Source organism: Thalassophryne amazonica, chromosome 1 (genome assembly GCF_902500255.1).
Source record: "Thalassophryne amazonica chromosome 1, fThaAma1.1, whole genome shotgun sequence".
In the NCBI taxonomy this organism is placed as follows: domain Eukaryota; kingdom Metazoa; phylum Chordata; class Actinopteri; order Batrachoidiformes; family Batrachoididae; genus Thalassophryne; species Thalassophryne amazonica.
Genome location: NC_047103.1, coordinates 9,404,649 through 9,430,947, shown reverse-complemented (window position 1 = coordinate 9,430,947; position 26,299 = coordinate 9,404,649). Strand labels below are relative to the sequence as shown.

General features: G+C 40.5%; 1 protein-coding gene across 1 annotated transcript in view; it reads left to right on the top strand.

Moving 5' to 3' along the window:
• The first annotated feature begins 306 nt into the window (after positions 1 to 306).
• LOC117502402 (alanine aminotransferase 2-like) overlaps positions 307 to 26,299 on the top strand; it is a 38,911-nt gene continuing 12,918 nt past the window's right edge. The window contains exons 1-4 of the mRNA XM_034161480.1: positions 307 to 521; positions 18,970 to 19,059; positions 19,197 to 19,305; positions 19,412 to 19,545. Of these exons, the coding sequence (XP_034017371.1) occupies positions 375 to 521; positions 18,970 to 19,059; positions 19,197 to 19,305; positions 19,412 to 19,545 (480 nt within the window). The 5' untranslated portion in view covers positions 307 to 374. The remainder of the gene's footprint in view (positions 522 to 18,969; positions 19,060 to 19,196; positions 19,306 to 19,411; positions 19,546 to 26,299) is intronic.

The window sequence follows — 26,299 nt, the reverse complement described above, 5'->3', positions numbered from 1 at the left end:
TTGCCCCCGACGTCAGAATAAATGGAGCCGCCCCTGGATCAAAGTCTTCTTCTCATTGGGGTTCGACAGAAAGCGGTTATTAACTTTTGTAAGAATCCGGGTGACAACAAAGTTCTCATTTGTGGTCAGCTCTGAGGACTTTCCACAATTAGGTAATTAAGACGATTCAGACTTTGTTCTGACCGCAAGCGACACGGCTGAAGGAATTCAGCCAATCAGGAGCCGCAGCGGCTGAGGGGGCGTGTCCACAGAGGAAGGATATGAAGGTGGGCGGAGCAGCTGTCACTCAGTCAGTCGGCGCTGTGAGCGGCGGACGGGTTTTAACTTTTGTGTCTCTTCTTTCCCCCTTGAAAGTCTTAAAAAAAAAAAAAAAAATGTCCCAACACGTCGAAAACGGGTCCCCGTGTCGGGGCCGCGTGCTCACTTTGGACACCATGAACCCCAACGTTAAGCGCGTGGAGTACGCGGTCCGAGGTCCCATCGTGCAGCGCGCGGTGCAGCTGGAGAAGGAGCTCGCAGAGGTAACGTAAAGTAACACCGACACTTTCAAACAAAGTCTGCTTTTACTGCTGCCGCGTTGTGTTTTAATTCATGAGGCGGGAGATCAGAAAGTGTAAAAGTGAAGTTGAGAAATCTTTGAAGTCCCGAGTTGTGTCAGTTCAGAGAACACAAAGTCCACAACTTCAGCTGTTTCCACACATGGAGTTTATTCCCCCATCAAACATTATCCAGACGTTACTCTGTTACCGTCAGCAGGGGGGTAGGCAGGATTTTCAGAGTTGGGCCAGTTGAAGACAGCACCCCCCCCCCATAGCATTTAATGAGGTCACATTGTGGAAATTAAGCTTTATTTACGTCATAACATTCTATGATTACATGTATTTTCTCGGCTGCACATCCAGGCACTTCCATCATTCAAGTGACCACAGTCGAGTCGGGATGGATTGTTTCAGTAGGGCCATGGTTTAATTTGTTGTGATTTTCTTACTTTTTAGCCACTGTTTTTAGGTGAATGCACTGAAAAACAACCAAAATGGATCAACATATACACTACGCAAAAATGACACTATATCAGAATCAAATGTATTGGCCACTAAGTTTGCCCATGCAAGGAATTTGACCTGGTGTTGTTGGTGCATTAAAAACAAACAAGAAAACACTTCTGTAAGAAGTAAAAAAAAAAAAAAAAAATTTATAAATAAAATGGCAAAAAAAAAACCCTACAAGAAATAAAGTAGCAAAGCAAAGTAAAATAGAAGTAAAATTTGACCACTGCACTGATTAGAGTGCAAATCTCTGCCAACACTAGTTTCCAATTACACAAATTTTTATGATGGATTATGATGTATTACTCCGTGCCCTGACCACTGTTGGTGCGACACTGCCTTGCAGAAAACAGAAAAATAAACCGTGCAAACAATAGAATTGGATTAGAATGGGAATAACCCCCTTGTGTCTGATTTGTGGAAGTTCATGCTAGATTACGGTCGGAAATATCCGTTTTACAGTAAAGCTCAATTTGCAACCGTATAACCAGCACAAACATCTGCAAATCATCAGACACAAGGGGTTATTAATTCCCTAATTATATCTCAATCAAAAGTGCATCCACCATTCTAATCTTTGACACTGAGGAGTAATTGTTTTCCCAAGGTAAAAAGTTGTGGAATTGGAAACTAGTGTTGGCGAAAGTTTGCGCTCTACAAGAGCAGTGCTCTAGTTTTTAACGGTTATGGATTTTTGAAAATTTGTTAAATGTTAAAAAAGAGGGATTTTTCCTGACTTTGACCTACGACCTTGAAAACTGAATCAGTTGTCAATCAGCATATGAATCTCCTGTAAAATAAATAAATAAAAAAGTAAATAAAAATAACGATATATGAAAAATTGTGGGTTACAGGCTGTTCACAAACAAATAAACAATCAGTGGTGGAAACAACCTCCACCAATGTAATAAAATAGTGTATACAAGAACAAAACTTCTCTTTTATAGAAAGTTAAGATGTTAATACATTGAAATATTTTGTCATTCCTTGTTTGACATAAAGGTGCTGATGTTCTTTGCTGAGGATAAATAAAATGTGTGTTAGTGTTAAGAAGCTTCATCTCAGATTTAGAACGATTTAGCAAAGGGAGGTTTCTGGCGTCCGCTAAGGGTTGACGAGGACTCATCATAACAGATATGTGATTCCCATGGTGACCCGGACTTTACCTGGATCTGGATTCCACAACAGTGCAGTAATTACATACTGATCCAGAACGGCCCGACTGATCATGATGTTGCAATCTGATATTTAATTCACAAGCTGAAAGAAAATAGTGTCTTCCTGATGTTGGTTTTACATTGTGATGTCGTATCTTTCTGCTGCAGAACCTGCATATTGATCTGGATCACTCCCAACAAATCCTGAGCCAGAATCTCAATCTGGATCCGGATCACCTCCAAAACTTAAGTCTTCTATTCCCTAATATCTATCTGTGGTTTAAAAAAAATCGTCAAAATCTATGCAATAGTTTTGGTGTAATCCCGTTGACAGACTGATAAATAAATAATCACTGATGATTTTACATCCTTAGCGAATGTAATTACATGTAGACACTAGTAACAATATAAACTGTTTTAAAACTGCCTGCACATTTGTTATATACATTACTTTCATAAAGACCTGGTGTGTCTGAAGTAGGAATAAATATCTGGCTATTGAACATCTGGACATTGTGTAGGATAGTTTTTCCATCATCCAGCTTTGAGTTTGTACAGACAAGATGCCAGTCCTGCTGCTACTAATTAGATTTGATATCGCTCCCGGGTGATATTATCCAAACCCTCTGAATACTCAAAAACCATACAGAGGCTTGAACAACAGAAATATGACTAAATTAAAAAAAAAAAAAAATCCTTCAATATTGAATTCAATAGCAAATAACACTGGCAAATATACAGTGTATCTCAGTAGTATATCAAGTTATCATATACCTATAAATGATACGCCAATATGATTGGATAAAACACTATAGAATAAACAGCAATACACCCTTTTCGCGGGGGTAATATTTTTCATACCACCCAAGTAATCAGCCAATCCGGACAGCGGAGCGGCGCCACGATGAAGAGGCGTGGTCAGAGGAACTGTGAATACTGGTGAGTCACTATTAATAATTTCTTACGTGTCCAACCTCGTAGGTTGATCATTAAAATTAAATTTGTTAGTTCTAAAAGCCATCATAATTATTTATAGGAAAACGTTCTATTTTTTTTTTCTACTAAGGTTTGAACTTTGAGTGTTTACACAGGAGAGAAAAGTCAGAAAATGTTAATGCCTGTTTGAGAAAAGTGTATAAAATGTGTAGTGAGGGGTTTTACAGCCTTAAAACATCTATAATAATTGTAAAAAATAACGCTGACTACCTTGCGGATTTTGCCTATCGCGGGTTATTTTTAGAACGGAACTCCCGCGATAAACGAGGGACCACTGTATATGATAAAATCGTTAGCAAGTTGTTCACCAATAAATATGGCTTTATACACCCTGAAGAAAACCATACAACATTTGTCATTTATAGGTATATGATAAAATCGTTATCAAGTTGTTTGTGAACAACTTGATAACTGATGATGCCCACGTGTGTTTTCATGCCAGTGAGTCACGTGACACAGAAGCAAACTGTAAGGGCCGTTGCCGCGACCCATAGAATCAGCCATATTTACCCCTGAAACGAATTTGTTTTAGGGCTCTGAATCACATACTTGAACTTCTACTTGCCTTTGGCCTTACTTGTGTCCCCTCTCCTGTTGTATTTTAAATTCAAACTTGAAAATGTTTTTTGGACAACTGGTTACCTGTATTAGCATCTGGAATGTATAGACATCTGTCATACGCAGGTGTGCAAAATTGTAGATTATTTAAGAGCTGTGAGCTCTTTATGATGTCATAAGGTAGGAATGTTACTAAATGATGATGCAATATTAAAGAAAGAGTCAGTGTGGAGGATGCACCCGCACAACACCAAATATTAATTGGTTCTTTATATGTATGGATGTTGTTTGGGATGCGCTTGTTTTTAAGATGTCTTTGTTGCAGGCAATCAGAGTTTAGATAGCAGATTAACTTTACCCAAGAAGTGTACCATATCTCAAGAACCAGTTGACCAGTTTCATTATATTTCGTATAAGGGTGGACTGGGGTGATTCCCCCCAAACACTTTGTATTACTGATTTGTGGGGACTGGTGGGTGGGTATGTCGTCTCCCGATGACTCTTGTTTTTGTTGTGTACGTTCATTGTTGGCATGTATTATTTATTGTTGGAGTTTATTTAATTTAGTGCTTTGATTCCTGGGATGGACTGACATAATTTTTTTTATTATTAATGAACATGTGACTTTTCAAGATACAAGTCACACAGGATTATAAATTGCTTGACCTCACTCACTCACTTTCTGCTGCTTATCTGGGTACGGGTTGCGGTGTCAATAGACCAAGCCGCTCATCCCACAGCAGCTGGGGAATATAATCCCTCCAGCGTGTCCTGGGTCTTCCCCCTGGTGCCTCCTCCCTGTTGGACATGCCTGGAAGACCTCCCTAGGGAGACCACCAGGGGGCAACCTCACCAGAACCAGAGTTGGCTCCTTTCCTCCCAAAATCAGTTTCAATTTATTTCATTTTTTTATTGCGTCAAATCACAACAAAGCTCCTTCGAGGCGCTTCACACACGTAAGCTCTAACCTTACCCAGAGCAAGCACACAGGCAACAGTGGTAAGGAAAAACTCCCTCTAATGATATTAAGGAAGAAACCTCAAGCAGACCAGACTCAGAGAGGTGATCCACTACTTGGGCCATTCTAACAGTTACAAAGTTTCACAAAGCTGAAGAAACGGAAAACAGGAAATCAAAACATCTATTGCATTAGCTTCAGGCATGGCATCTCACGGGCAGTCCAGCAACCCGTTGTCCACAGACGCCAGTCCGATGCATTGCCCTCCACACCTCGGACAGAGAGAAAAAGAACATTCAGTTGGCCAGAAGAACCACACCTAAGGTATAATTCATCAGCATTAAATCGGCAGGAAAGCAGAGAAAATACTAAGGTGATTGCCTGCCACCATCCCTAAGCTTCACTAACAGACCCAGAATTTAGATAAAATTGAGGCAGAGACCTGTTCTGTTACTAATAAAATTAATTTAAAAGGATAGGAAGCATACCACCGGTGGAGTGTCCTTGCCTCAAGTGGAGGAGTTTAAGTATCTCGGGGTCTTGTTCACGAGTGAGGGACGGATGGAGCGTGAGATCGGTAGATGGATCGGTGCAGCATCTGCAGTGATGCGGTCGCTGTATCGGACCGTCATGGTGAAGAGAGAGCTGAGTAGGGGGGCAAAGCTCTCGATTTACCGATCAATCTACGTTCCGAGCCTCACCTATGGTCATGAGATTTGGCTTATGACCGAAAGAACGAGATCGTGAGTACAAGCGGCCGAGATGAGTTTCCTCCGCAGGGTGGCTGGGTGCTCCCTTAGAGATAGGGTGAGGAGCTCGGTCACTCGGGAGGAGCTCGGAGTCGAGCCGCTGCTCCTCCACATCGAAAGGAGTCAGTTGAGGTGGCTCGGGCATCTTTTCCGGATGCCTCGCTGGAGAGGTGTTCCGGGCACATCCCATTGGGAGGAGGCCCCGGGGAAGACCCAGGACACACTGGAGGGATTACATCTCTCAGCTCGCTTGGGAACGCCTTGGGGTTCCCTCGGAGGAGCTGGAGGAGGTGTGTGTGGATCGGGAGGTCTGGGCGGCTTTGCTTGAGCTGCTGCCCCCGCGACCCAATTCCGGATAAAGCGGAAGAAAATGGATGGATGGATGGATGGATGGATGGATGGATAGGAAGCAAAGTAACATACTATGGCAGTCTGCTAGCCATACGAATAGGAAAATAATATAACCGCATCTTAAATCTGGACTTCAAAGTCTCTACAGAATCTGATCATTTTATTGCTGTAGAGAGAGCATTCCACAAAACGGGTGCATGATAAGAGAAAGCTCTGTGGCCCGCAGACTTTTTAAGGGGAGGTGTCTGTAGCACCACAAACCAAAAGTGGAAAAATGTCTTCTGATCCAAAACTGTCTTGAGAAAAAGTTTTTGGACGGCACTTAGCGAAACATCTGTGAAATCGCTTCCTGCCAGGCTTGTGACTGGGACGTCTCAGCAGATTTGTTTTTGCAGGGCGTGTGCTGGTGACGCGTATAAATCCCAGATCTCAACATCTGCACTACGTAAACTGAGCCAAGATGGATCACAGCAAGTCGACGTGGCAAGTTAATAGAAAAAGAACACGTTTACCCTCGCCCCGTGGACCAGAGGAATAATAACAGTCCCTTTTTTTTATATATATATATATATATATATATATATAACTTTTATAGACATTTTGAGTAGAGGGAAATGATTCCATCTGCAGAGGAACCTGTTTGCAGTTTGTTGTAAACTCAGCTGGATTTGAGATTATTCAATAGATGGGGAAAATAATTTTGATTATTTTAGTTTTTTCAGTTTTCTGAGTCGATGAAAACCACTGCATTTCTGCTGATAGTCCAACTACCTAAATGTGAAACAGATGTGGAGGACCTTGCTGCTGCAGGTCGTCTTCAGACGAACTCCAGAATTGTTGTCAGATCAGATCCCTGGTTTAAAAAGGACTGGTGAAGTCTGGGGTCTGCAGCCCAGACTCAGTGCCTGGTGCAGACCGAGCAGAATAACAGAGCAAACTCATGAGGCTTATTTATATGAATGTTGAAGTCATCAACAATCAGAATCTGTACAGGTTGCCAAGTTAGAGATAAACTCACGAAATGCATCTAATTCAGAATGTGGGCCCGGGGTCCTATTTATGGTGACAAAATAACATGGTTGACTTTTATTCTCCTGCTTTGGCTATAAATGGTATCCTGGGCAGAGCAGAGAGTCAGATGTTCAAATGAATTATATTTTAGACCTCCAACAGCTAGTAAACTATACCCAGATTTATAAGTTAGAGCAACCCGGTGTGTAGTGAGCACCTTGTATGGCAGCACCCTCACATTAGGGTGAATGTGAGGCATTATTTATAAAGCGCGTTGAGCGTCTGATGCAGTTGGAAAAGTGCTGTTTAAATGCATTTCTATATAAATCCATTTATACCCCCCCGCTTCATATCATGAGTAGAGCTGAAACAACTAATCGAGTTAATCGATTAAAATAGTTGTCAACTAATTTAGTCATTGATTAGTTGCTAAATAACTTTATTTTACCGCAAATGTTTCGTTTCTTCCGTATAATCAACCGAGCTTTGCTTAGAATCTTGAACCAATGAAGGAGTGCTTCGAGCTGCTGCTCCGTTGGTTTCATTTGTTTAATTTCGCTTTATCTTAATTTTTCCCCACTAAAACCCTAAAGAGCAAATGTCTGTGAGGAATATTTACCTTTTTTATGTTAAACTGACCTGTTATGGTCTTCTGAAACAGTTGATAGATGTATTTTATGCTAATGCTGATGCTAATGTGTTAGCATGTCTATGGCGTTTTCAGTGTTAAAGTTAGCATTAAGCTGCTGGCATTTCAGCATGTTTGCGCATTTGTTTTCTGTATAATAATTAATGGCTTTGTTGTCGTAAAAGAGTCAAATGTATTACAAATTATAATATTTTTAAATTTATTTTTATTTATATATTAATAATAATAGCAACAATAATAGTAATAACTAGAAGCACTCAGAGTGCAAACCTCCGCCAAGGCCATGGGATCACTGACGCCATAACATCTACACGCCGTGGAATCTGGTCAGTAGTAAAAAAGGTTTCATCTGCTGTGACTGGATAGCATGTATCCTTAATGTTTGGCATCACAGTTTATTGCAACTTTCACCTTTCCCAGAAGCTACTGTCATCTGAGCACTGATATTAATATTGCATGTGCTTATAGACAAAAACAAATAAGAGACAAAATTAATTTATTACTCAACTAAACTGCAAATATATGAATTTTTTTTAACATTTATGAAACACTTCTCTAAACAAGGCCATAGGGTCACTGACCCTAAAGAGATTCCCTCCTTGGCACAGTGATCTATTCAACAATTCAGTGTTACAACCAAAACTATGATACATACACTTTTCTTTCCTTTATATTTGGCATCCTTGACCATGAAAACATATCACTTTTTATTAGTTCAAATGTTATTGTATAAAAACGATTTTTCGGTAATGGCGGTTTTCTTCTGGATCTAGCTCCATAACATTTGAAGCTACATCAAATCTGATGACACCTTACTGAATCAGTACAGATTCAGCTACAATTTGGTGTTAGTTGTGCATCTCTAGCTTCATTTGTCACCTCACACTGACACATTTTCTATTTTCCCTATATTATTGCATATTCTGGATCACCAGCTCCGGAATCCGGATCCGATCATCACCAAACTTTGTTTGATAGAACATTTGACTATGTTACACCCTAATTTTTTTCGAGCCTTTCTGCCTTGTTTTTGTGGAGTTAGAAACTAGAATGTCAAAATTCCCCCTATCCCGCAATGGTGAAGAATCATTTAAAAAATTCCTGGATCCGGATCGTGATCCAGATCACCACTAAAATTTAATCACTTGTTCCTCTTGTCATTTCCAACCACTCCACAAAATGTCATCAAAATACGGTCAAAACCTTTTGAGTTATCCTATTGACAGACAGACAAACAAACGCGACCGAAAACATAACCTCCTTGGCGGAGGTAATAACTAATAAAGCTACAATACAATTTTAGAGAAAGAGACATGAGTCACATGTGTCATTGTGAAATGACCACATAGTTTACAAGTTATACAGAGAATGTTGCACATATGAGTCAGGCTACAGTTTTTGATTTAGGTTTTATGGTTAACTGGTTATGCTAATTGCTCATTTGCAGCAACAAAAATACCTCTTTTTTCACCATATATTTTATAACATTGATATGTTTCAATGTTGTTTTATGGCAACTCAGCACGTTGATAAAGCAATGCCATTTGAAATCATTATTTTTGTTCTTTATTATAAACTGTTTTATTCTTTATTATTTTATATGTCAACAGCCAAAGGACATTTGACGATTTGTTGATTTTCAAGTATTTTAAGTTTTCAAATAATGTTCTGTTGTTAAAGTGATGGAAGGAGAGAAAAAAAATTCCCTGCTAATCCGATTAATCGTGTCGAAACCCCATCAGATTCATTGATGATCCAAATAATCGATTGTTGCAGCCCTAATCACACGAGATGTGACTAAATGTGTAGCTGGTGGGGAGGCTTCATTTAAGGGGAGGACAGCAGTAGGTTTAAGCCAGGTTTCACATAAACCAATCATATAAGTGGTATTCCATAATTACATCATTTATCAACAGTGATTTTGAGGACTGTGACCTTATGTTAATGAGACCCAGACTAAGGACCTCTGTGGGGTTGACAATTGGACTGTTGGAATTTAGGGGTGGTTCTGGAGTAGCATATATAAGATGCCGGGAAATAGGTTTAGGTTTGAGACATTCCACGTGGGTTGTAGGTAGCAGACACATATTTATTGATGTTGTAGGAACAGCCAGTGGGGCATCCTTAATTTTAATGCACTAATTTCCCCACTAAACTAATGGATTCCACAACCACATTAGCCATAGGCCCTGCAGGTTAACCTTATCTGGTGTGCCCGTCATATCTAACTTCACTGAACTAAGAAGCTTACGGACACGGCTCTCTACATCATGTAAGATTAATGTAGAAAGTAATATAATGTAATTTATGCACCAGAAAATCCAATCATGTAGCCAAGCTACCACAAGCGCACCGCTAATGAAAACACTAACCACTTCTCAGATTCACGCTGGAGTAAAATAATTAGTGAAAATTCACAGCAGTTGTACTTAAAAGCTAACAGAAGTAATAGAAATAAGAGAAATGATTACAACCTTGTATTAATTAGAAGTGCATTGTTCAAGCCAGCAGTCCGTCTGGAAGAAAGTTTTTATTTAAAGTAATAACTAGAAGCACTCGGAGAGCGCAAACCTCCGCCAAGGCCATAGGGTCACTGACGTCACATGGCAGAGACTTTGGCAAGAGACTTATTCCACGTCGTTTCACGCATCTACCGTCATGTTTCAGATTCAGTGGTTAACCCTCTGGGGTCCGAGGGCATTTTTTGGACAGTTCAATTGCCTGGCATAAATGTTTTATTATTGCTGTTAACAGCTCTCCCTGCATCCCACGATCAAGTTTTGTCTCTTTTTTTCAGGACAACCTGTACTTTCAAAATATATATGCTATAGTTGTGTTTTATAAGTGTAATAAAGGTTTACAATAAGTAATAAGAAAGGAAAAAGTAAAACGGAAAATAATTTTCCACACATTTATTCAAAACACAAAGCAAACTATAATAAACTAGTAACACATCACTCCTAAAAACAATCTTTGGTGTGTCACGTGAGGTAAATCTGCCCTACAATTGGATTTTGGAAAACCATGTGACGGTGAACCAATTCCAATTGAACATTCACATTGCTCACGTCATCACACAGCTTCTCTGAGGAGTACAAAGATGGTGGACGGTGGCTCAAAAGTCTGCGGAGTTAACTTTTCAGCAAAAAAAAAAGAAAAGTAATTTTCTATCTCATATCATTAAAAAGTTATTTATAATTTAGTAAAGCTTGGTCTCAGCTGTCGTATATGACGGCGTTGGCCCCAGAGGGTTAAACCCTTAGATCTTCAGCAAATGTATTTATAAAGAGAAACTGCATGAACTACACAAGTTTTTTTTTTATTTTCTAATAACAAGTTTATTCAATGAGGAGAAACAAATGCTAAATTATTGTCGTAACTTAATTTTTGTTCAGCCTTTGTGACCCGTCTTCATGAAGTTAGATGCAAAAAATGTTTAAATTGGCCCTATCCTGCAAAGATTCCTTAAAAAAATTAGTGGATCCGGATCGTGTTCCGGATCATTACCAAAATTTAATGACATCTTTTCTTTCAGGCTTTTAAGGTGGCAGTAATTAAACCATTACTTAAAAAGCCATCACTTGACCCAGCTATCTTAGCTAATTATAGGCCAATCTCCAACCTTCCTTTTCTCTCAAAAATTCTTGAAAGGGTAGTTGTAAAACAGCTAACTGATCATCTGCAGAGGAATGGTCTACTTGAAGAGTTTCAGTCAGGTTTCAGAATTCATCATAGTACAGAAACAGTATTAGTGAAGGTTACAAATGATCTTCTTATGGCCTCAGACAGTGGACTCATCTCTGTGCTTGTCCTGTTAGACCTCAGTGCTGCTTTTGATACTGTTGACAATAAAATTTATTACAGAGATTAGAGCATGCCATAGGTATTAAAGGCACTGCGCTGCGGTGGTTTGAATCATATTTATCTAATAGATTACAATTTGTTCATGTAAATGGGGAATCTTCTTCACAGACTAAGGTTAATTATGGAGTTCCACAAGGTTCTGTGCTAGGACCAATTTTATTCACTTTATACATGCTTCCCTTAGGCAGTATTAGAAAGCATTGCTTAAATTTTCATTGTTACACAGATGATACCCAGCTTTATCTATCCATGAAGCCAGAGAACACACACCAATTAGTTAAACTGCAGGATTGTCTTACAGACATAAAGACATGGATGACCTCTAATTTCCTGCTTTTAAATTCAGATAAAACTGAAGTTATTGTATTTGGCCCCACAAATCTTAGAAACATGGTGTCTAACCAGATCCTTACTCTGGATGGCATTACCCTGACCTCTAGTAGTACTGTGAGAAATCTTGGAGTCATTTTTGATCAGGACATGTCATTCAAAGCGCATATTAAACAAATATGTAGAACTGCTTTTTTGCATTTGCCCAATATCTCTAAAATCAGAAAGGTCTTGTCTCAGAGTGATGCTGAAAAACTAATTCATGCATTTATTTCCTCTAGGCTGGACTATTGTAATTCATTATTATCAGGTTGTCCTAAAAGTTCCCTGAAAAGCCTTCAGTTAATTCAAAATGCTGCAGCTAGAGTACTAACGGGGACTAGAAGGAGAGAGCATATCTCACCCATATTGGCCTCTCTTCATTGGCTTCCTGTTAATTCTAGAATAGAATTTAAAATTCTTCTTCTTACTCATAAGGTTTTGAATAATCAGGTCCCATCTTATCTTAGGGACCTCATAGTACCATATCACCCCAATAGAGCGCTTTGCTCTCAGACTGCAGGCTTACTTGTAGTTCCTAGGGTTTGTAAGAGTAGAATGGGAGGCAGAGCCTTCAGCTTTCAGGCTCCTCTCCTGTGGAACCAGCTCCCAATTCGGATCAGGGAGACAGACACCCTCTCTACTTTTAAGATTAGGCTTAAAACTTTCCTTTTTGCTAAAGCTTATAGTTAGGGCTGGATCAGGTGACCCTGAGCCATCCCTTAGTTATGCTGCTATAGACTTAGACTGCTGGGGGTTTCCCATGATGCACTGAGTGTTTCTTCCTCTTTTTGCTCTGTATGCACCACTCTGCTTTTAATCACTAGTGATTGATCTCTGCTTTCTTCCACAGCATGTCTTTTTCCTGATTCTCTCCCCTCAGCCCAACCAGTCCCAGCAGAAGACTGCCCCTCCCTGAGCCTGGTTCTGCTGGAGGTTTCTTCCTGTTAAAAGGGAGTTTTTCCTTCCCACTGTCGCCAAGTGCTTGCTCACAGGGGGTCGTTTTGACCGTTGGGGTTTTCTGTAATTATTGTATGGCTTTTGCCTTACAATATAAAGTGCCTTGGGGCAACTGTTTGTTGTGATTTGGCGCTATATAAATAAAATTGATTTGATTTTGATTTGATTCTAAGTTAGGCCAAGATACACCCCTGGTAAAAATTTCATTGAAATTCGGTAAAAAATAAATAAGTTCTAAAGTTTTTATGTAAAGTATTTTTTATAAACTCGTGTTTAAAAATAAGTAAAATGCGACTTACACTAATGTGGTAAGTTATTTTACTTTAGGAGACCCCCCCAACATTTTGACTAGTTTCTTGAAAATTAATCTTAAGTCTTGCATACCAGAATGTGGAGGTCTGGATCCAGGTCCAGCCTCCATGTGGGTAAAATTTCTGCATTGTAAGAAATGCAACTGCCTCAGTGGGTTTTGACAAACGTTCTCTACGGAACAACCCCCCCCCCCCCCCCCAAAAAAAAAAACATTGTTTCAGTACTATTTCCTCGTTGATATGTGAAACACTCGTTTTGCTGAGTTTGTGCATGCTTAAGTCTACTTTTTCTGCTGTCACTTTTTTTGTTTTAATTTCTAAGGTGGGAGTTCAATAAGTGTGAAGTTAAAAAATCTTTGAAGTCCCGAGTTGTGTCAGTTTAGAGAACAAAGTCCACAAGTTAAGCTGTTTTCACACATGGATTTTATCCCCTAATCAAACATTATCCCGAAGTTACTTTGTTACAGCAAATGTTATCACTGTCACAGAGGTGTAGGCAGAATTTTCAGAGGTGGGGCAGATGAAGGCACCCCCCCCCCCACCCTTCATGAATAGCATTTAATGAGGTCATATTGTAGAAATTCAGCTTTATTTCATGATCATAAAGGCCAACATTCTACGATTACATGTAGAAACTCTCAACCTATCAGTAAACTTTAGCCCTGAAACAATGTAGTTTTATGGTTCTGAAGCACATATTTGAACTTGTTTTTTCCTTTGGCCTTACTTGTGTTCCCCCTCCCGTTGTGGGTTGGGGGGGTGGCAGCAAACAGCCTATTGGTCCCGTGGGTTGGAAAACAGTAAATAATGCACTTCAATGCAAAGCAGCTCATAATGTTTGTGTGTGTGTTTTTCCCTGGTGGTGTAATTAATCCAATAAGCTTTCCTGAAGAAATGCCAAGTGGGATGTGCAGGGAGTGTGTTACATGCCGTAATGGAAGTTTTTTTTTTTTTTTTTTTTTTTTTTTTTTTTTTGGAGGAGGCTGCAGGATACATGCTGTTACCTGAGGTCGGATGAGTTCTCTTCACTTCAGTCTCCTTGCGGAGGTTTAGTTGGACTAAGTCGTGGTGTCTGAGGCTTTTCTCTGCAACAAAACAGTCTCATTCATGTCAGGTTTTCTGAAGTCCACTCGTGGTCCAAAGCAAACAAGATCTCAACAGATGAAATATGACAGACAATGACTTAAGTCAAACACGCTTTTCAAAAATGTATGTGGACCCGAATGAAAAAGTCTCAAATGTTTTAGCACAAAGGGCGGATGGAATAAAATCACTTAAAACTTATTTGAAAATGATTTACACCAGATTATATTTCAGTCTGGCTTTTAAGTGTCAGTATGCCAACAGTAAAAATCTTAAAATAGTTTTAACTGTGTGAATAAACTGGAGATAATCTGTTTCTAATTGGTTTAAAATTTTCCTACGCTGACAATATAACTGTTTATAGTGCTGTCCAGCCAATGTGACGTTAGCTCTTCGTAAAGTACTTTCAATTTAAAAAGTGCTTTGAACTGGATTTGAACTGCCTAAATTAGGGACAGATCTACAAGTTATCAATATGTACCTGACACAGGATGTTCTAGTGTAGGGTGGTTCACACAACACACTGGTTGCTTGTATTTATCTTGGCATCAGTCCAGATTGTGACAAATGTCACTCAGGACCAGCAAATCTCACAAACATGTTTTCGTCCTGTCCAGTCTCTGTTCACTCTCAGTTGCACCATCTTGTGTCCTTCCCATTGGTTCGGCACTTCGATCCCATTTTGCTGATCATGTTGGTTTTCTCATGCTGCCATCCAGGCTTCACGGTGGTTCTGCGTTATGGTGGATGCAGCAAAGCGAGGCACCAGCACATTCTCCCAGACTTGACTCAAAGGAGGTTGAAATTGTATGCTGATGATATACCGCTGTAAAGTGATGTTAATTTGAGATAAACTGATCTCAACTTTTGACTTTTTTTTCCCCTTGGGTTTTTCTTAAGTAATTTTGGTTTCTTAGAATTATTTTCTGACGATGGGTGAAACTAGTGTCTGTAGCTCCACAAACACAAAGTGAAAAAAAATGTCTTATCCAAAAGTTTACAGAAAAGGTCTCTGGTTTTGGATGTCACTTAGCGAAATGTCTGTGTAATCACTTCCTGTCCAGCTTGTGACTGGGACACTTCTCAGCAGATTTGTTTTTGGAGTACGTGTGCTGGTGACGTGTATAAATCCCCGATCTCAACATTTGCACTGTGTAAACTGAGCCAAGCTGGATCACAGCAAGTTGACGTGGCAAATCGATTTTAAAACTCGCCCTGTGGACTAGAGGATTTATAACGGTCATATGACTGTTATAACTCCTCTGTGTGATCAGTGCCTGTTGCAGACCGAGCAGAATAACAGATGAAACTTTGTTCTGGCAACAGGATCTACAATTAAAAGCCAAACATGGCACCTTGACCTTCAAACACATCAAACCCATAAACCGCTTTAAGGCATCGCCTTGTCATCAGGAAAAAGTCAATATTGATTCATGCAAAAGCACAGAGCCATGTGCACGTTATGAAACGTTTTGAAGGTTTGCATCATGTCTAGAGTTCTTAAACCAGAGGTCTTAAACTCATTCCAGAACGGGCTGAGAGGGTACAGGTTTTCTTTGCAACCACCCACTCCACCAGCTGATTTCACTGATTCCACCTGCTCAAAGTAATGTTAATTAGTGAAATCATCTGGTGAAGTGGGTGGTTGCAAAGAAAACCTGCCCCCTCTCGGCCCTTTCTGGAACGAGTTTCAGACCTCTGCCTTAAATGTTCCCTGTCAAATATGAGGCAGGACAGGGAAGAAACTGGTTTCAGATTTTTCTCTAATCTTTGTATTTGTCTTCTTTAATACAGATGTAAAATATTTTTTGTCAAAGTCCACTGGCGTTGGAGGTCCTGGATGTCCCAGAGCCGCTGAAGCGCATGTGTATGTTGATGCACATCCTCAAAAGGAATGCACTTTCACCAGAGAAATCATTACGTCACTTTTGAGTCATGCACTCTTGACTGTAATGTCGTTTCTTTGTCCTCCACAACAACTAAAGCAACCGCTTGCAAGTGGAAATGTGGAATAACTGGAATGAGTCATTAATTAGAATGAACTGCAAAAGTTAATCTGGATGCAGTTTGTAAAATGTGAGCGCCTCTGTTTGTTGTATAACATATGTTGTTTTTTTTTCTTTTGTTTTGTTTTTTAAATAAAAAAAAAAATGCTCACTGGGATGCACAGACCAGTGCACACAGTTTGGTGCCAGTCTAAGCCTGGATAAATGGGAAGGGCTAAAAGTTGTGCCAAATGAAATGTATGGCTCATGAATCAGTTTTCCATGCTGGGTTAGCAATGACTGCCGCTGGCACTAATGGTCAGCACTGTGGGGTGCAGTAGGAATGATGGACAGACAGATGGGTTTTCACTGGGCGTTGTATTGCATCAAGGATCTGCTCTGAGCCCTTTCTTGTCTGCAGTGGTGATGGAGAGATCGACAGATGAGATCTGACAGGACTCTTAGTCATTATGAAGCTTGCATGCCACATTATGATCTGGAGAGGTGAGGGTGAGATGGGGAATGAAAGCCACAACAAAGATGGATTACATGTGCCTGAATGAGAGGGAAGGTGGCAGAATAGTGGAGTTGCAACGAGTAGAGGTGGTGAAGGGGGATTGGTTTTGGGCTCAACTGTTGAAGCAATGGAGTGTGTGTTAGAGAGTGCAGGAGTGAAAGGGGAAAGTTTGCAAGACTAGTGAGACCAGCTGTGATTGCAAATGAAACAAGATTTTTATGTGGTGACAGACATTGGGCCTGAATCTGTTGAATTTGAAATTTGGCGTCACCCCCCCTCCCCCCATGGGAACTCGGTGAACTGAATTGTGCAGTTGTGCACGTTACATCTCATTTACACTTGTTGTTGTTGTTCAACACCAAGCAACACCATTGTTGGGTGTGGCTTGAAATGAAAATCCTTGAAGGGTGTAAATTTAATGCTTTTTGTTCATAATCCCAGGAGCAGTTGCTTTACTCTGATAGTGAGTTTGTTCATCAAAATCATATGAAGAAAGCATGAATTTTGTCAAAACCACTGCAGTTTAACCTTTCTTCTTTTTTGACATTTGCATGCATTAAAGCTACAGTGTATGGGATTTAGTGCCATCTAGTGGTGAGGTTGTTGCATTATGCTGTCGCTGGTCAAATGCTGTCTGTTTTTTCCTTTTTGCCTTCTCCTGTGATGAAATCTTCACAGTGTAGCTTCAAGCGTGCAGGTTTTGATGTATTTTGTGTGGTTGCAGTGGGGGGGCACAGATGGCAAGAAACTGAAAACATTGCACAATGTGTGGTATCTGAATCTGGCCACAGCCTGGTGAAGATGAACGTTGCATTGTCTGCTGTGACAAACAACAGCAGCTGCAGCACGGACAGCGAGCGCGAGCACAAAATAAGCCCAAACGCTCACTGCGCCAAAAAGCTGAGCATGAGAGTCTTTCTGTCATCCCCAAAGTAGAACAGAGGTGTTTGTGTTTGTCTGTGCAGCAGAGACCCCGTGCCAGAACGATCCGGTGCCAAGGCCCCTTCAAAAAAACTAATGCTAATGAGCCAGGACCAGCGGGTGGAACTGCGCGGCTCTGATTGACACAGCAACAACACGGGGCTTTGAATCAAAGGGATCAGTGGTTTTTATGAGCAAACGGGTCGGCCGCGCAGCCGCGTTCCATGCTCCTCAAGTCTTGTGTTGGTGAAGCAACACACACGGAAACCAAAAACCTCTGGCTTCCTGTCTCAGGCCAGTAACATCCAGATTCTAAATACTCTGTGCCCCCGGACATAAAAGCAGTGAAGTCTGCAGCAATCTGACCTTCACCTTGACCCAAATGATTAACCTCTGGCTGACTGCCAGGGCAGTCCTAGAACTTGGATAAGTGTGCGCCGCATTTGGTCCAAACTGGGTTGAAAATCAAATTGCTTGACCTTTTTTGACAATTAAATGTTTGTGGAAAATTTTAGGGTCTGCCTTTATTGCCATTAAAAGTCAAGTCTGGGAGCACGTGCTGGAACCGCGTTTCGCCACAGCCGAAACACCGTGGAACCACCTTGGTCCACGGTCGCACCCACCCCGACAGAAAACTGGTCCATCCCCAGGTCTCTAAAATAACTATCTATCTGCCACAGCCAGGTGAGGCGTGGGCATTCCCTCGGCCTATGAACCAGATGTGGTCAAAATCAGCAAAAGGACCTCTGGGTGGGGGGGGGGCAACACTCAGACATGACCTCGGCCCCAACGATTGACCTCCTTTTTTATTTTTTTTATTTTTGCAAATTTTACTGTGGAACCCAATCCATATCTGTGCCATGTTTGGTGCAAATTTGTGTAAAAAACTGAAATGTATTTTATTTAACTAGCAATAAGAGTCTCTGAGAAGAACCCACCCACCCAAAAGAGTGTTTTGTCCAAATTTTGATTCCAGGACAGACAAACACGTGTGGCATGTTTTTGGTGACAATTTGAGTGAAACACTGACATTTTGACCTGAAAGTTTAGTTGCCTCAACTACAGAGCTACTTAATGTGTTTACTAGATGACCTCTGCTCGGAACACTTGACTTTCTGAAATAAATTTTCCCACATTGATTTTTTTTTTTTTTTTTTTTTTTTCCTCACGGTTTGCTTCTTACGTTCAGCAAATGTCTCCATTGTGTGCATCAAAGTTGTCAGACAAAAAACAAATGAGAAGCGGCATAGTTTGATGTGCTCTCACAGGACAAAGATCTGTGATTGTGCGTAGGCGGTATTAAAGTAGGCAGTGTTTGACACGGATTTGAGAGTCTTGGATGTTCCAGTTCTGAGTTCATTACCTGGACAGGTTGAGACACATTTAAAGTGAAGACGTTTGAGGTTCTCTCTGTGCATGTGAAACCGCTTCACGGCGTTTGTGTTAGAACGTCTTCATAACAGCGTCTGACTTTGTCCTTTCAGGGAGCACAGAAACCTTTCAAAGAGGTGATCAGAGCCAACATCGGAGATGCTCACGCCATGGGACAAAAGCCAATCACATTTCTCAGACAGGTTAGGCTACTGTAACAACAAAGTCAAATCTGAGTGTGGCTTTGTTTTTTTATAAGTCCTGGTAACGCCCGTTACCGCTCAGGTGCAATGTGTACATACAGACTGTGTGACATCAGGACGTGGTGTATTTCTTTCAGGTCTTGGCTCTGTGTTGTTACCCTGAACTGCTGCAGGACAACAAGTTTCCAGAGGACGCCAAGAACAGAGCGCGATGTATTCTCAAGGCCTGCGGAGGCCAGAGTATAGGCAAGACAACGCCTGAACCGTCGCACAACCGCATTCACTTCCTGATTCATCAGTGTCTTCTAGCTCTGACTGTTCCTTCAATGGTCTTCTTCCATCTCTTATCCAGGAGCCTACAGCATGAGTCAGGGCATTGAGTGCATCCGTCAGGATGTTGCGTGTTACATAGAGAAGAGAGACGGCGGAATCCCGTCCAACCCTGATAACATCTACCTCACTACTGGTGCCAGTGATGCCATTGTGGTAAACTTTTTTTTCTTGAGGATGGTCTTCTATTCTGAATATTTGGTCCCAATTTAAAAAATGACAGAATTTAGCTTTAGCTAATTTAGCAAAGTTTTTTTAAATAGTAGGCAAAACGGATACCATCTACTATGTTACAGAATTTTCTTGCAAGTGGAACAAAATATTGCCAAAAACAATTATGTGCAATTCCCATGACATGATTGTTTTTGCACATGTGCACAATGCTAATCCTGCATTTTTCATCACACTTTGCCAAAAAGTGAAAATATCTCCATTAGTATCTCAAAACTGTCTTCTGCTGAAGAGTGCTGTGTGCTTTTCATGGGTTTAATATTGTAGAGAAGTATCAGAAGGACCCTTCTGTTCAGAGACCCCTAGTTCCCGACTACTCTATATTGTACCCTCTTGTCCAGTTTCAGATACTTTAACACAAACGTATCCGCAGTACCAGTTAAATCCACAGCATTTTTTTTTATTTTTTAAATTTAACGTTCTAAATTTTGCTGATTGCTTGCGGTGTTACAAACTGGCGCTTTCCCAGGCCCCTATTGGGTTTTTTATTTTAATTTTTTTAAGATGCCCAAAATGTACACAGTCAAGTAGGGATGTCCCGATCCGATCACATGATCGGAAATCGGGCCCGATCACGTGGTTTCAGACTTGATTGAAATCAGGATGTTGCATCCCGATCAGGAATCTGATATAGATTGTAGCCTCATTATTTTGATCAGTGCTATTTCAAGCTCATTATTGCAGATTAATGGGCCTTTCATGCGTCGGAAGCGTCAGAGGCGTCAAGAATCGGTCTAAAAAGCATTATTTTCAATGAGACACGTGCTTTTTAGAGGCGTCAGAAGCGTCGTGTCAAAAGCTGAGCTAAAGCGACGCTTCTGACAGGTGCGCGCATTGTCATTTGTTGGCAGGCTGACGCAGTCAAAGTTCAACCCAATCCAACGTTCGACGCTCTGAGCTGTGACGTAGCTTTGCGCTGTCAAATAGGAACAACGCGTCAGGCCAAAACACGGAAGACTAGTGGCAGAAACCACCAGGTGGAATGTTTGCTTGCCTCTACTGCTGGTTGGCTCTCACTGCAGTATTGTATCACTTCCTGTTCCGGAGCACAGCGGTGTTTTTCTGTATCTGTTAGCTGTTTAATCTGCGCAGTTAGATTGATCTAGTTATCTAGATTACGATTTGTTTCCCAGTGTAATCTTCACGTGCCTTAACTAAAGCACTCCTTCTGCTGAATCACCTCTAAATTATTTACACATTATTCACTTTGCGTGTTTTTAGGAATCCGCTAGCTTAGCGCAGCTACTAGCTCTTAGCCGATTTAGCATGGCGGCTTCTCCTGTCTCTCCCGCACATTTCTGCTCTGGGTGTGAAATGTTTAGTTATTCCTCGGCCTCCTTTAGCAGTAACGGTACTTGTAATAAGTGTAGCTTATTCGTAGCTTTGGAGGCCAGGCTGGGCGAATTGGAGACTCGGCTCTGCACCGTGGAAAATTCTACAGCTAGCCAGGCCCCTGTAGTCGGTGCGGACCAAGGTAGCTTAGCCGCCGTTAGTTTCCCTCTGGCAGATCCCGAGCAGCCGGGAAAGCAGGCCGACTGGGTGACTGTGAGGAGGAAGCGTAGTCCTAAACAGAAGCCCCGTGTACACCGCCAACCCGTTCACATCTCTAACCGTTTTTCCCCACTCGATGACACACCCGCCGAGGATCAAACTCTGGTTATTGGCGACTCTGTTTTGCGAAATGTGAAGTTAGCGACACCAGCAACCATAGTCAATTGTCTTCCGGGGGCCAGAGCAGGCGACATTGAAGGAAATTTGAAACTGCTGGCTAAGGCTAAGCGTAAATTTGGTAAGATTGTAATTCACGTCGGCAGTAATGACACCCGGTTACGCCAATCGGAGGTCACTAAAATTAACATTAAATCGGTGTGTAACTTTGCAAAAACAATGTCGGACTCTGTAGTTTTCTCTGGGCCCCTCCCCAATCGGACTGGGAGTGACATGTTTAGCCGCATGTTCTCCTTGAATTGCTGGCTGTCTGAGTGGTGTCCAAAAAATGAGGTGGGCTTCATAGATAATTGGCAAAGCTTCTGGGGAAAACCTGGTCTTGTTAGGAGAGACGGCATCCATCCCACTTTGGATGGAGCAGCTCTCATTTCTAGAAATCTGGCCAATTTTCTTAAATCCTCCAAACCGTGACTATCCAGGGTTGGGACCAGGAAGCAGAGTTGTAGTCTTACACACCTCTCTGCAGCTTCTCTCCCCCTGCCATCCCTTCATTACCCCATCCCCGTAGAGACGGTGCCTGCTCCCAGACTACCAATAACCAGCAAAAATCTATTTAAGCATAAAAATTCAAAAAGAAAAAATAATATAGCACCTTCAACTGCACCACAGACTAAAACAGTTAAATGTGGTCTATTAAACATTAGGTCTCTCTCTTCTAAGTCCCTGTTGGTAAATGATATAATAATTGATCAACATATTGATTTATTCTGCCTTACAGAAACCTGGTTACAGCAGGATGAATATGTTAGTTTAAATGAGTCAACACCCCCGAGTCACACTAACTGTCAGAACGCTCGTAGCACGGGCCGGGGCGGAGGATTAGCAGCAATCTTCCATTCCAGCTTATTAATTAATCAAAAACCCAGACAGAGCTTTAATTCATTTGAAAGCTTGACTCTTAGTCTTGTCCATCCAAATTGGAAGTCCCAAAAACCAGTTTTATTTGTTATTATCTATCGTCCACCTGGTCGTTACTGTGCGTTTCTCTGTGAATTTCAGACCTTTTGTCTGACTTAGTGCTTAGCTCAGGTAAGATAATTATAGTGGGCGATTTTAACATCCACACAGATGCTGAGAATGACAGCCTCAACACTGCATTTAATCTATTATTAGACTCTATTGGCTTTGCTCAAAAAGTAAATGAGTCCACCCACCACTTTAATCATATCTTAGATCTTGTTCTGACTTATGGTATGGAAATAGAAGACTTAACAGTATTCCCTGAAAACTCCCTTCTGTCTGATCATTTCTTAATAACATTTACATTTACTCTGATGGACTACCCAGCAGTGGGGAATAAGTTTCATTACACTAGAAGTCTTTCAGAAAGCGCTGTAACTAGGTTTAAGGATATGATTCCTTCTTTATGTTCTCTAATGCCATATACCAACACAGTGCAGAGTAGCTACCTAAACTCTGTAAGTGAGATAGAGTATCTCGGCAATAGTTTTACATCCTCATTGAAGACAACTTTGGATGCTGTAGCTCCTCTAAAAAAGAGAGCTTTAAATCAGAAGTGCCTGACTCCGTGGTATAACTCACAAACTCGTAGCTTAAAGCAGATAACCTGTAAGTTGGAGAGGAAATGGCGTCTCACTAATTTAGAAGATCTTCACTTAGCCTGGAAAAAGAGTCTGTTGCTCTATAAAAAAGCCCTCCGTAAAGCTAGGACATCTTTCTACTCATCACTAATTGAAGAAAATAAGAACAACCCCAGGTTTCTTTTCAGCACTGTAGCCAGGCTGACAAAGAGTCAGAGCTCTATTGAGCTGAGTATTCCATTAACTTTAACTAGTAATGACTTCACGACTTTCTTTGCTAACAAAATTTTAACTATTAGAGAAAAAATTACTCATAACCATCCCAAAGATGTATCGTTATCTTTGGCTGCTTTCAGTGATGCCGGTATTTGGTTAGACTCTTTCTCTCCGATTGTTCTGTCTGAGTTATTTTCATTAGTTACTTCATCCAAACCATCAACATGTTTATTAGACCCCATTCCTACCAGGCTGCTCAAGGAAGCCCTACCATTATTTAATGCTTCGATCTTAAATATGATCATCTATCTTGTTAGTTGGCTATGTACCACAGGCTTTTAAGGTGGCAGTAATTAATCCATTACTTAAAAAGCCATCACTTGACCCAGCTATCTTAGCTAATTATAGGCCAATCTCCAACCTTCCTTTTCTCTCAAAATTCTTGAAAGGGTAGTTGTAAAACAGCTAACTGATCATCTGCAGAGGAATGGTCTATTTGAGAGTTTCAGTCAGGTTTTAGATTCATCATAGTACAGAAACAGCATTAGTGAAGGTTACAAATGATCTTCTTATGGCCTCGGACAGTGGACTCATCTCTGTGCTTGTTCTGTTAGACCTCAGTGCTGCTTTTGATACTGTTGACCATAAAATTTTATTACAGAGATTAGAGCATGCCATAGGTATTAAAGGCACTGCGCTGCGGTGGTTTGAATCATATTTGTCTAATAGATTACAATTTGTTCATGTAAATGGGGAATCTTCTTCACAGACTAAAGTTAATTAGGGAGTTCCACAAGGTTCTGTGCTAGGACCAATTTTATTCACTTTATACATGCTTCCCTTAGGCAGTATTATTAAACGTAATTGCTTAAATTTTCATTGTTACGCAGATGATACCCAGCTTTATCTATCCATGAAGCCAAGGACACACACCAATTAGCTAAACTGCAGATTGTCTTACAGACATAAAGACATGGATGACCTCTAATTTCCTGCTTTTAAACTCAGATAAAACTGAAGTTATTGTACTTGGCCCCACAAATCTTAGAACATGGTGTCTAACCAGATCCTTACTCTGGATGGCATTACCCTGACCTCTAGTAATACTGTGAGAAATCTTGGAGTCATTTTTGATCAGATATGTCATTCAAAGCGCATATTAAACAAATATGTAGGACTGCTTTTTTGCATTTACGCAATATCTCTAAAATCAGAAAGGTCTTGTCTCAGAGTGATGCTGAAAAAACTAATTCATGCATTTATTTCCTCTAGGCTGGACTATTGTAATTCATTATTATCAGGTTGTGCTAAAAGTTCCCTAAAAAGCCTTCAGTTAATTCAAAATGCTGCAGCTAGAGTACTGACGGGGACTAGAAGGAGAGAGCATATCTCACCCACATTGGCCTCTCTTCATTGGCTTCCTGTTAATTCTAGAATAGAATTTAAAATTCTTCTTCTTACTTAAAAGGTTTTGAATAATCAGGTCCCATCTTATCTTAGGGACCTCGTAGTACCATATCACCCCAATAGAGCGCTTCGCTCTCAGACTGCAGGCTTACTTGTAGTTCCTAGGGTTTGTAAGAGTAGAATGGGAGGCAGAGCCTTCAGCTTTCAGGCTCCTCTCCTGTGGAACCAGCTCCCAATTCAGATCAGGGGAGACAGACACCCTCTCTACTTTTAAGATTAGGCTTAAAACTTTCCTTTTTGCTAAAGCTTATAGTTAGGGCTGGATCAGGTGACCCTGAACCATCCCTTAGTTATGCTGCTATAGATGTAGACTGCTGGGGGGTTCCCATGATGCACTGTTTCTTTCTGTTTTTGCTCTGTATGCGCCACTCTGCATTTAATCATTAGTGATTGATCTCTGCTCCCCTCCACAGCATGTCTTTTTTTCTTGGTTCTCTCCCTCAGCCCCAACCAGTCCCAGCAGAAGACTGCCCCTCCCTGAGCCTGGTTCTGCTGGAGGTTTCTTCCTGTTAAAAGGGAGTTTTTCCTTCCCACTGTAGCCAAGTGCTTGCTCACAGGGGGTCGTTTTGACCGTTGGGGTTTTACATAATTATTGTATGGCCTTGCCTTACAATATAAAGCGCCTTGGGGCAACTGTTTGTTGTGATTTGGCGCTATATAAAAAAATTGATTGATTGATCTGTACAAAACAGAAACGTGTCACAGGGCTGCTCATTTATAGAGCAGTTTTCTGAAGAAAAATCATTGGAAATGTTTTTTGTTGTTGTTTGTTACCTCAAAATTTCTGATTACTATTAAAAAAAAAAAAAAAGTTTAGAACATTTGTCATTAAAATAGCTAAATAAATCAATAAATGGTTCTTTAGACACCTTTCGTCTGTAAATTAAAACCACCTGTTATTTCAGATTAGATGATTTCTTGTTTAACATAAGAAACCTTGGACATTTATTTTTAGACATAAAATAACATGGAAATTTGTACATTTTTTAAGTCTGGTAGATTACTTGATTGACTTGATTGTTCAAGCTACCTCAAGGAGAAGTGCACTGTTTAAGTGATAATAAAATAAGGTGATTAAAATGAAAACATTATATATTTAGCATTCAGTTTTTTAAAGCATCGGATCGGGACTAGATATCAGCAGATACTCAAAATAAGATGAATCGGATCAGGCCAAAAAAACCTGATCGGGACATCCCTACAATCAAGTATATATTTAACAATTTTCAGGATCCACCTTTATAAAAAATGTCAGCTTTTAAACATAAAATGGATGTGTTCTAATATCGGTATAAGATCTGGTTTTAAAGGGCTCATTATTATCTTTATTTTAATTTTAAGGCTTGAGTTAATGCCATGTAAAAATGAAGTAGTCAGGGTTTAGAAACTTCACTGAACATATATTTTATTCACTGTCTATTAATTATAAACAGAACTGTACTTTGTACAACAGTGACTTTCATAACTACAGACCTTTGTCACTTTGTTCCTCTGATGCAGCTGTTTAACATAGACTATCAGAGGAATATGTCAGTGGAATGCTACAGAAAACCTCTACCAGTTTAGCCGACGTTACCAGAAATATTACCACAGTAACTCTAAAGGGTCATTTGGGCAACTCCATGTTGAAGAAGCTCACTGGCCAAAAAACATTTAGAAATTGAGGAGACTAGTGTTTGAAATTGCAAGAGCAAATTATTCACGTGCAGAAAGAAAGTAATTTCAGA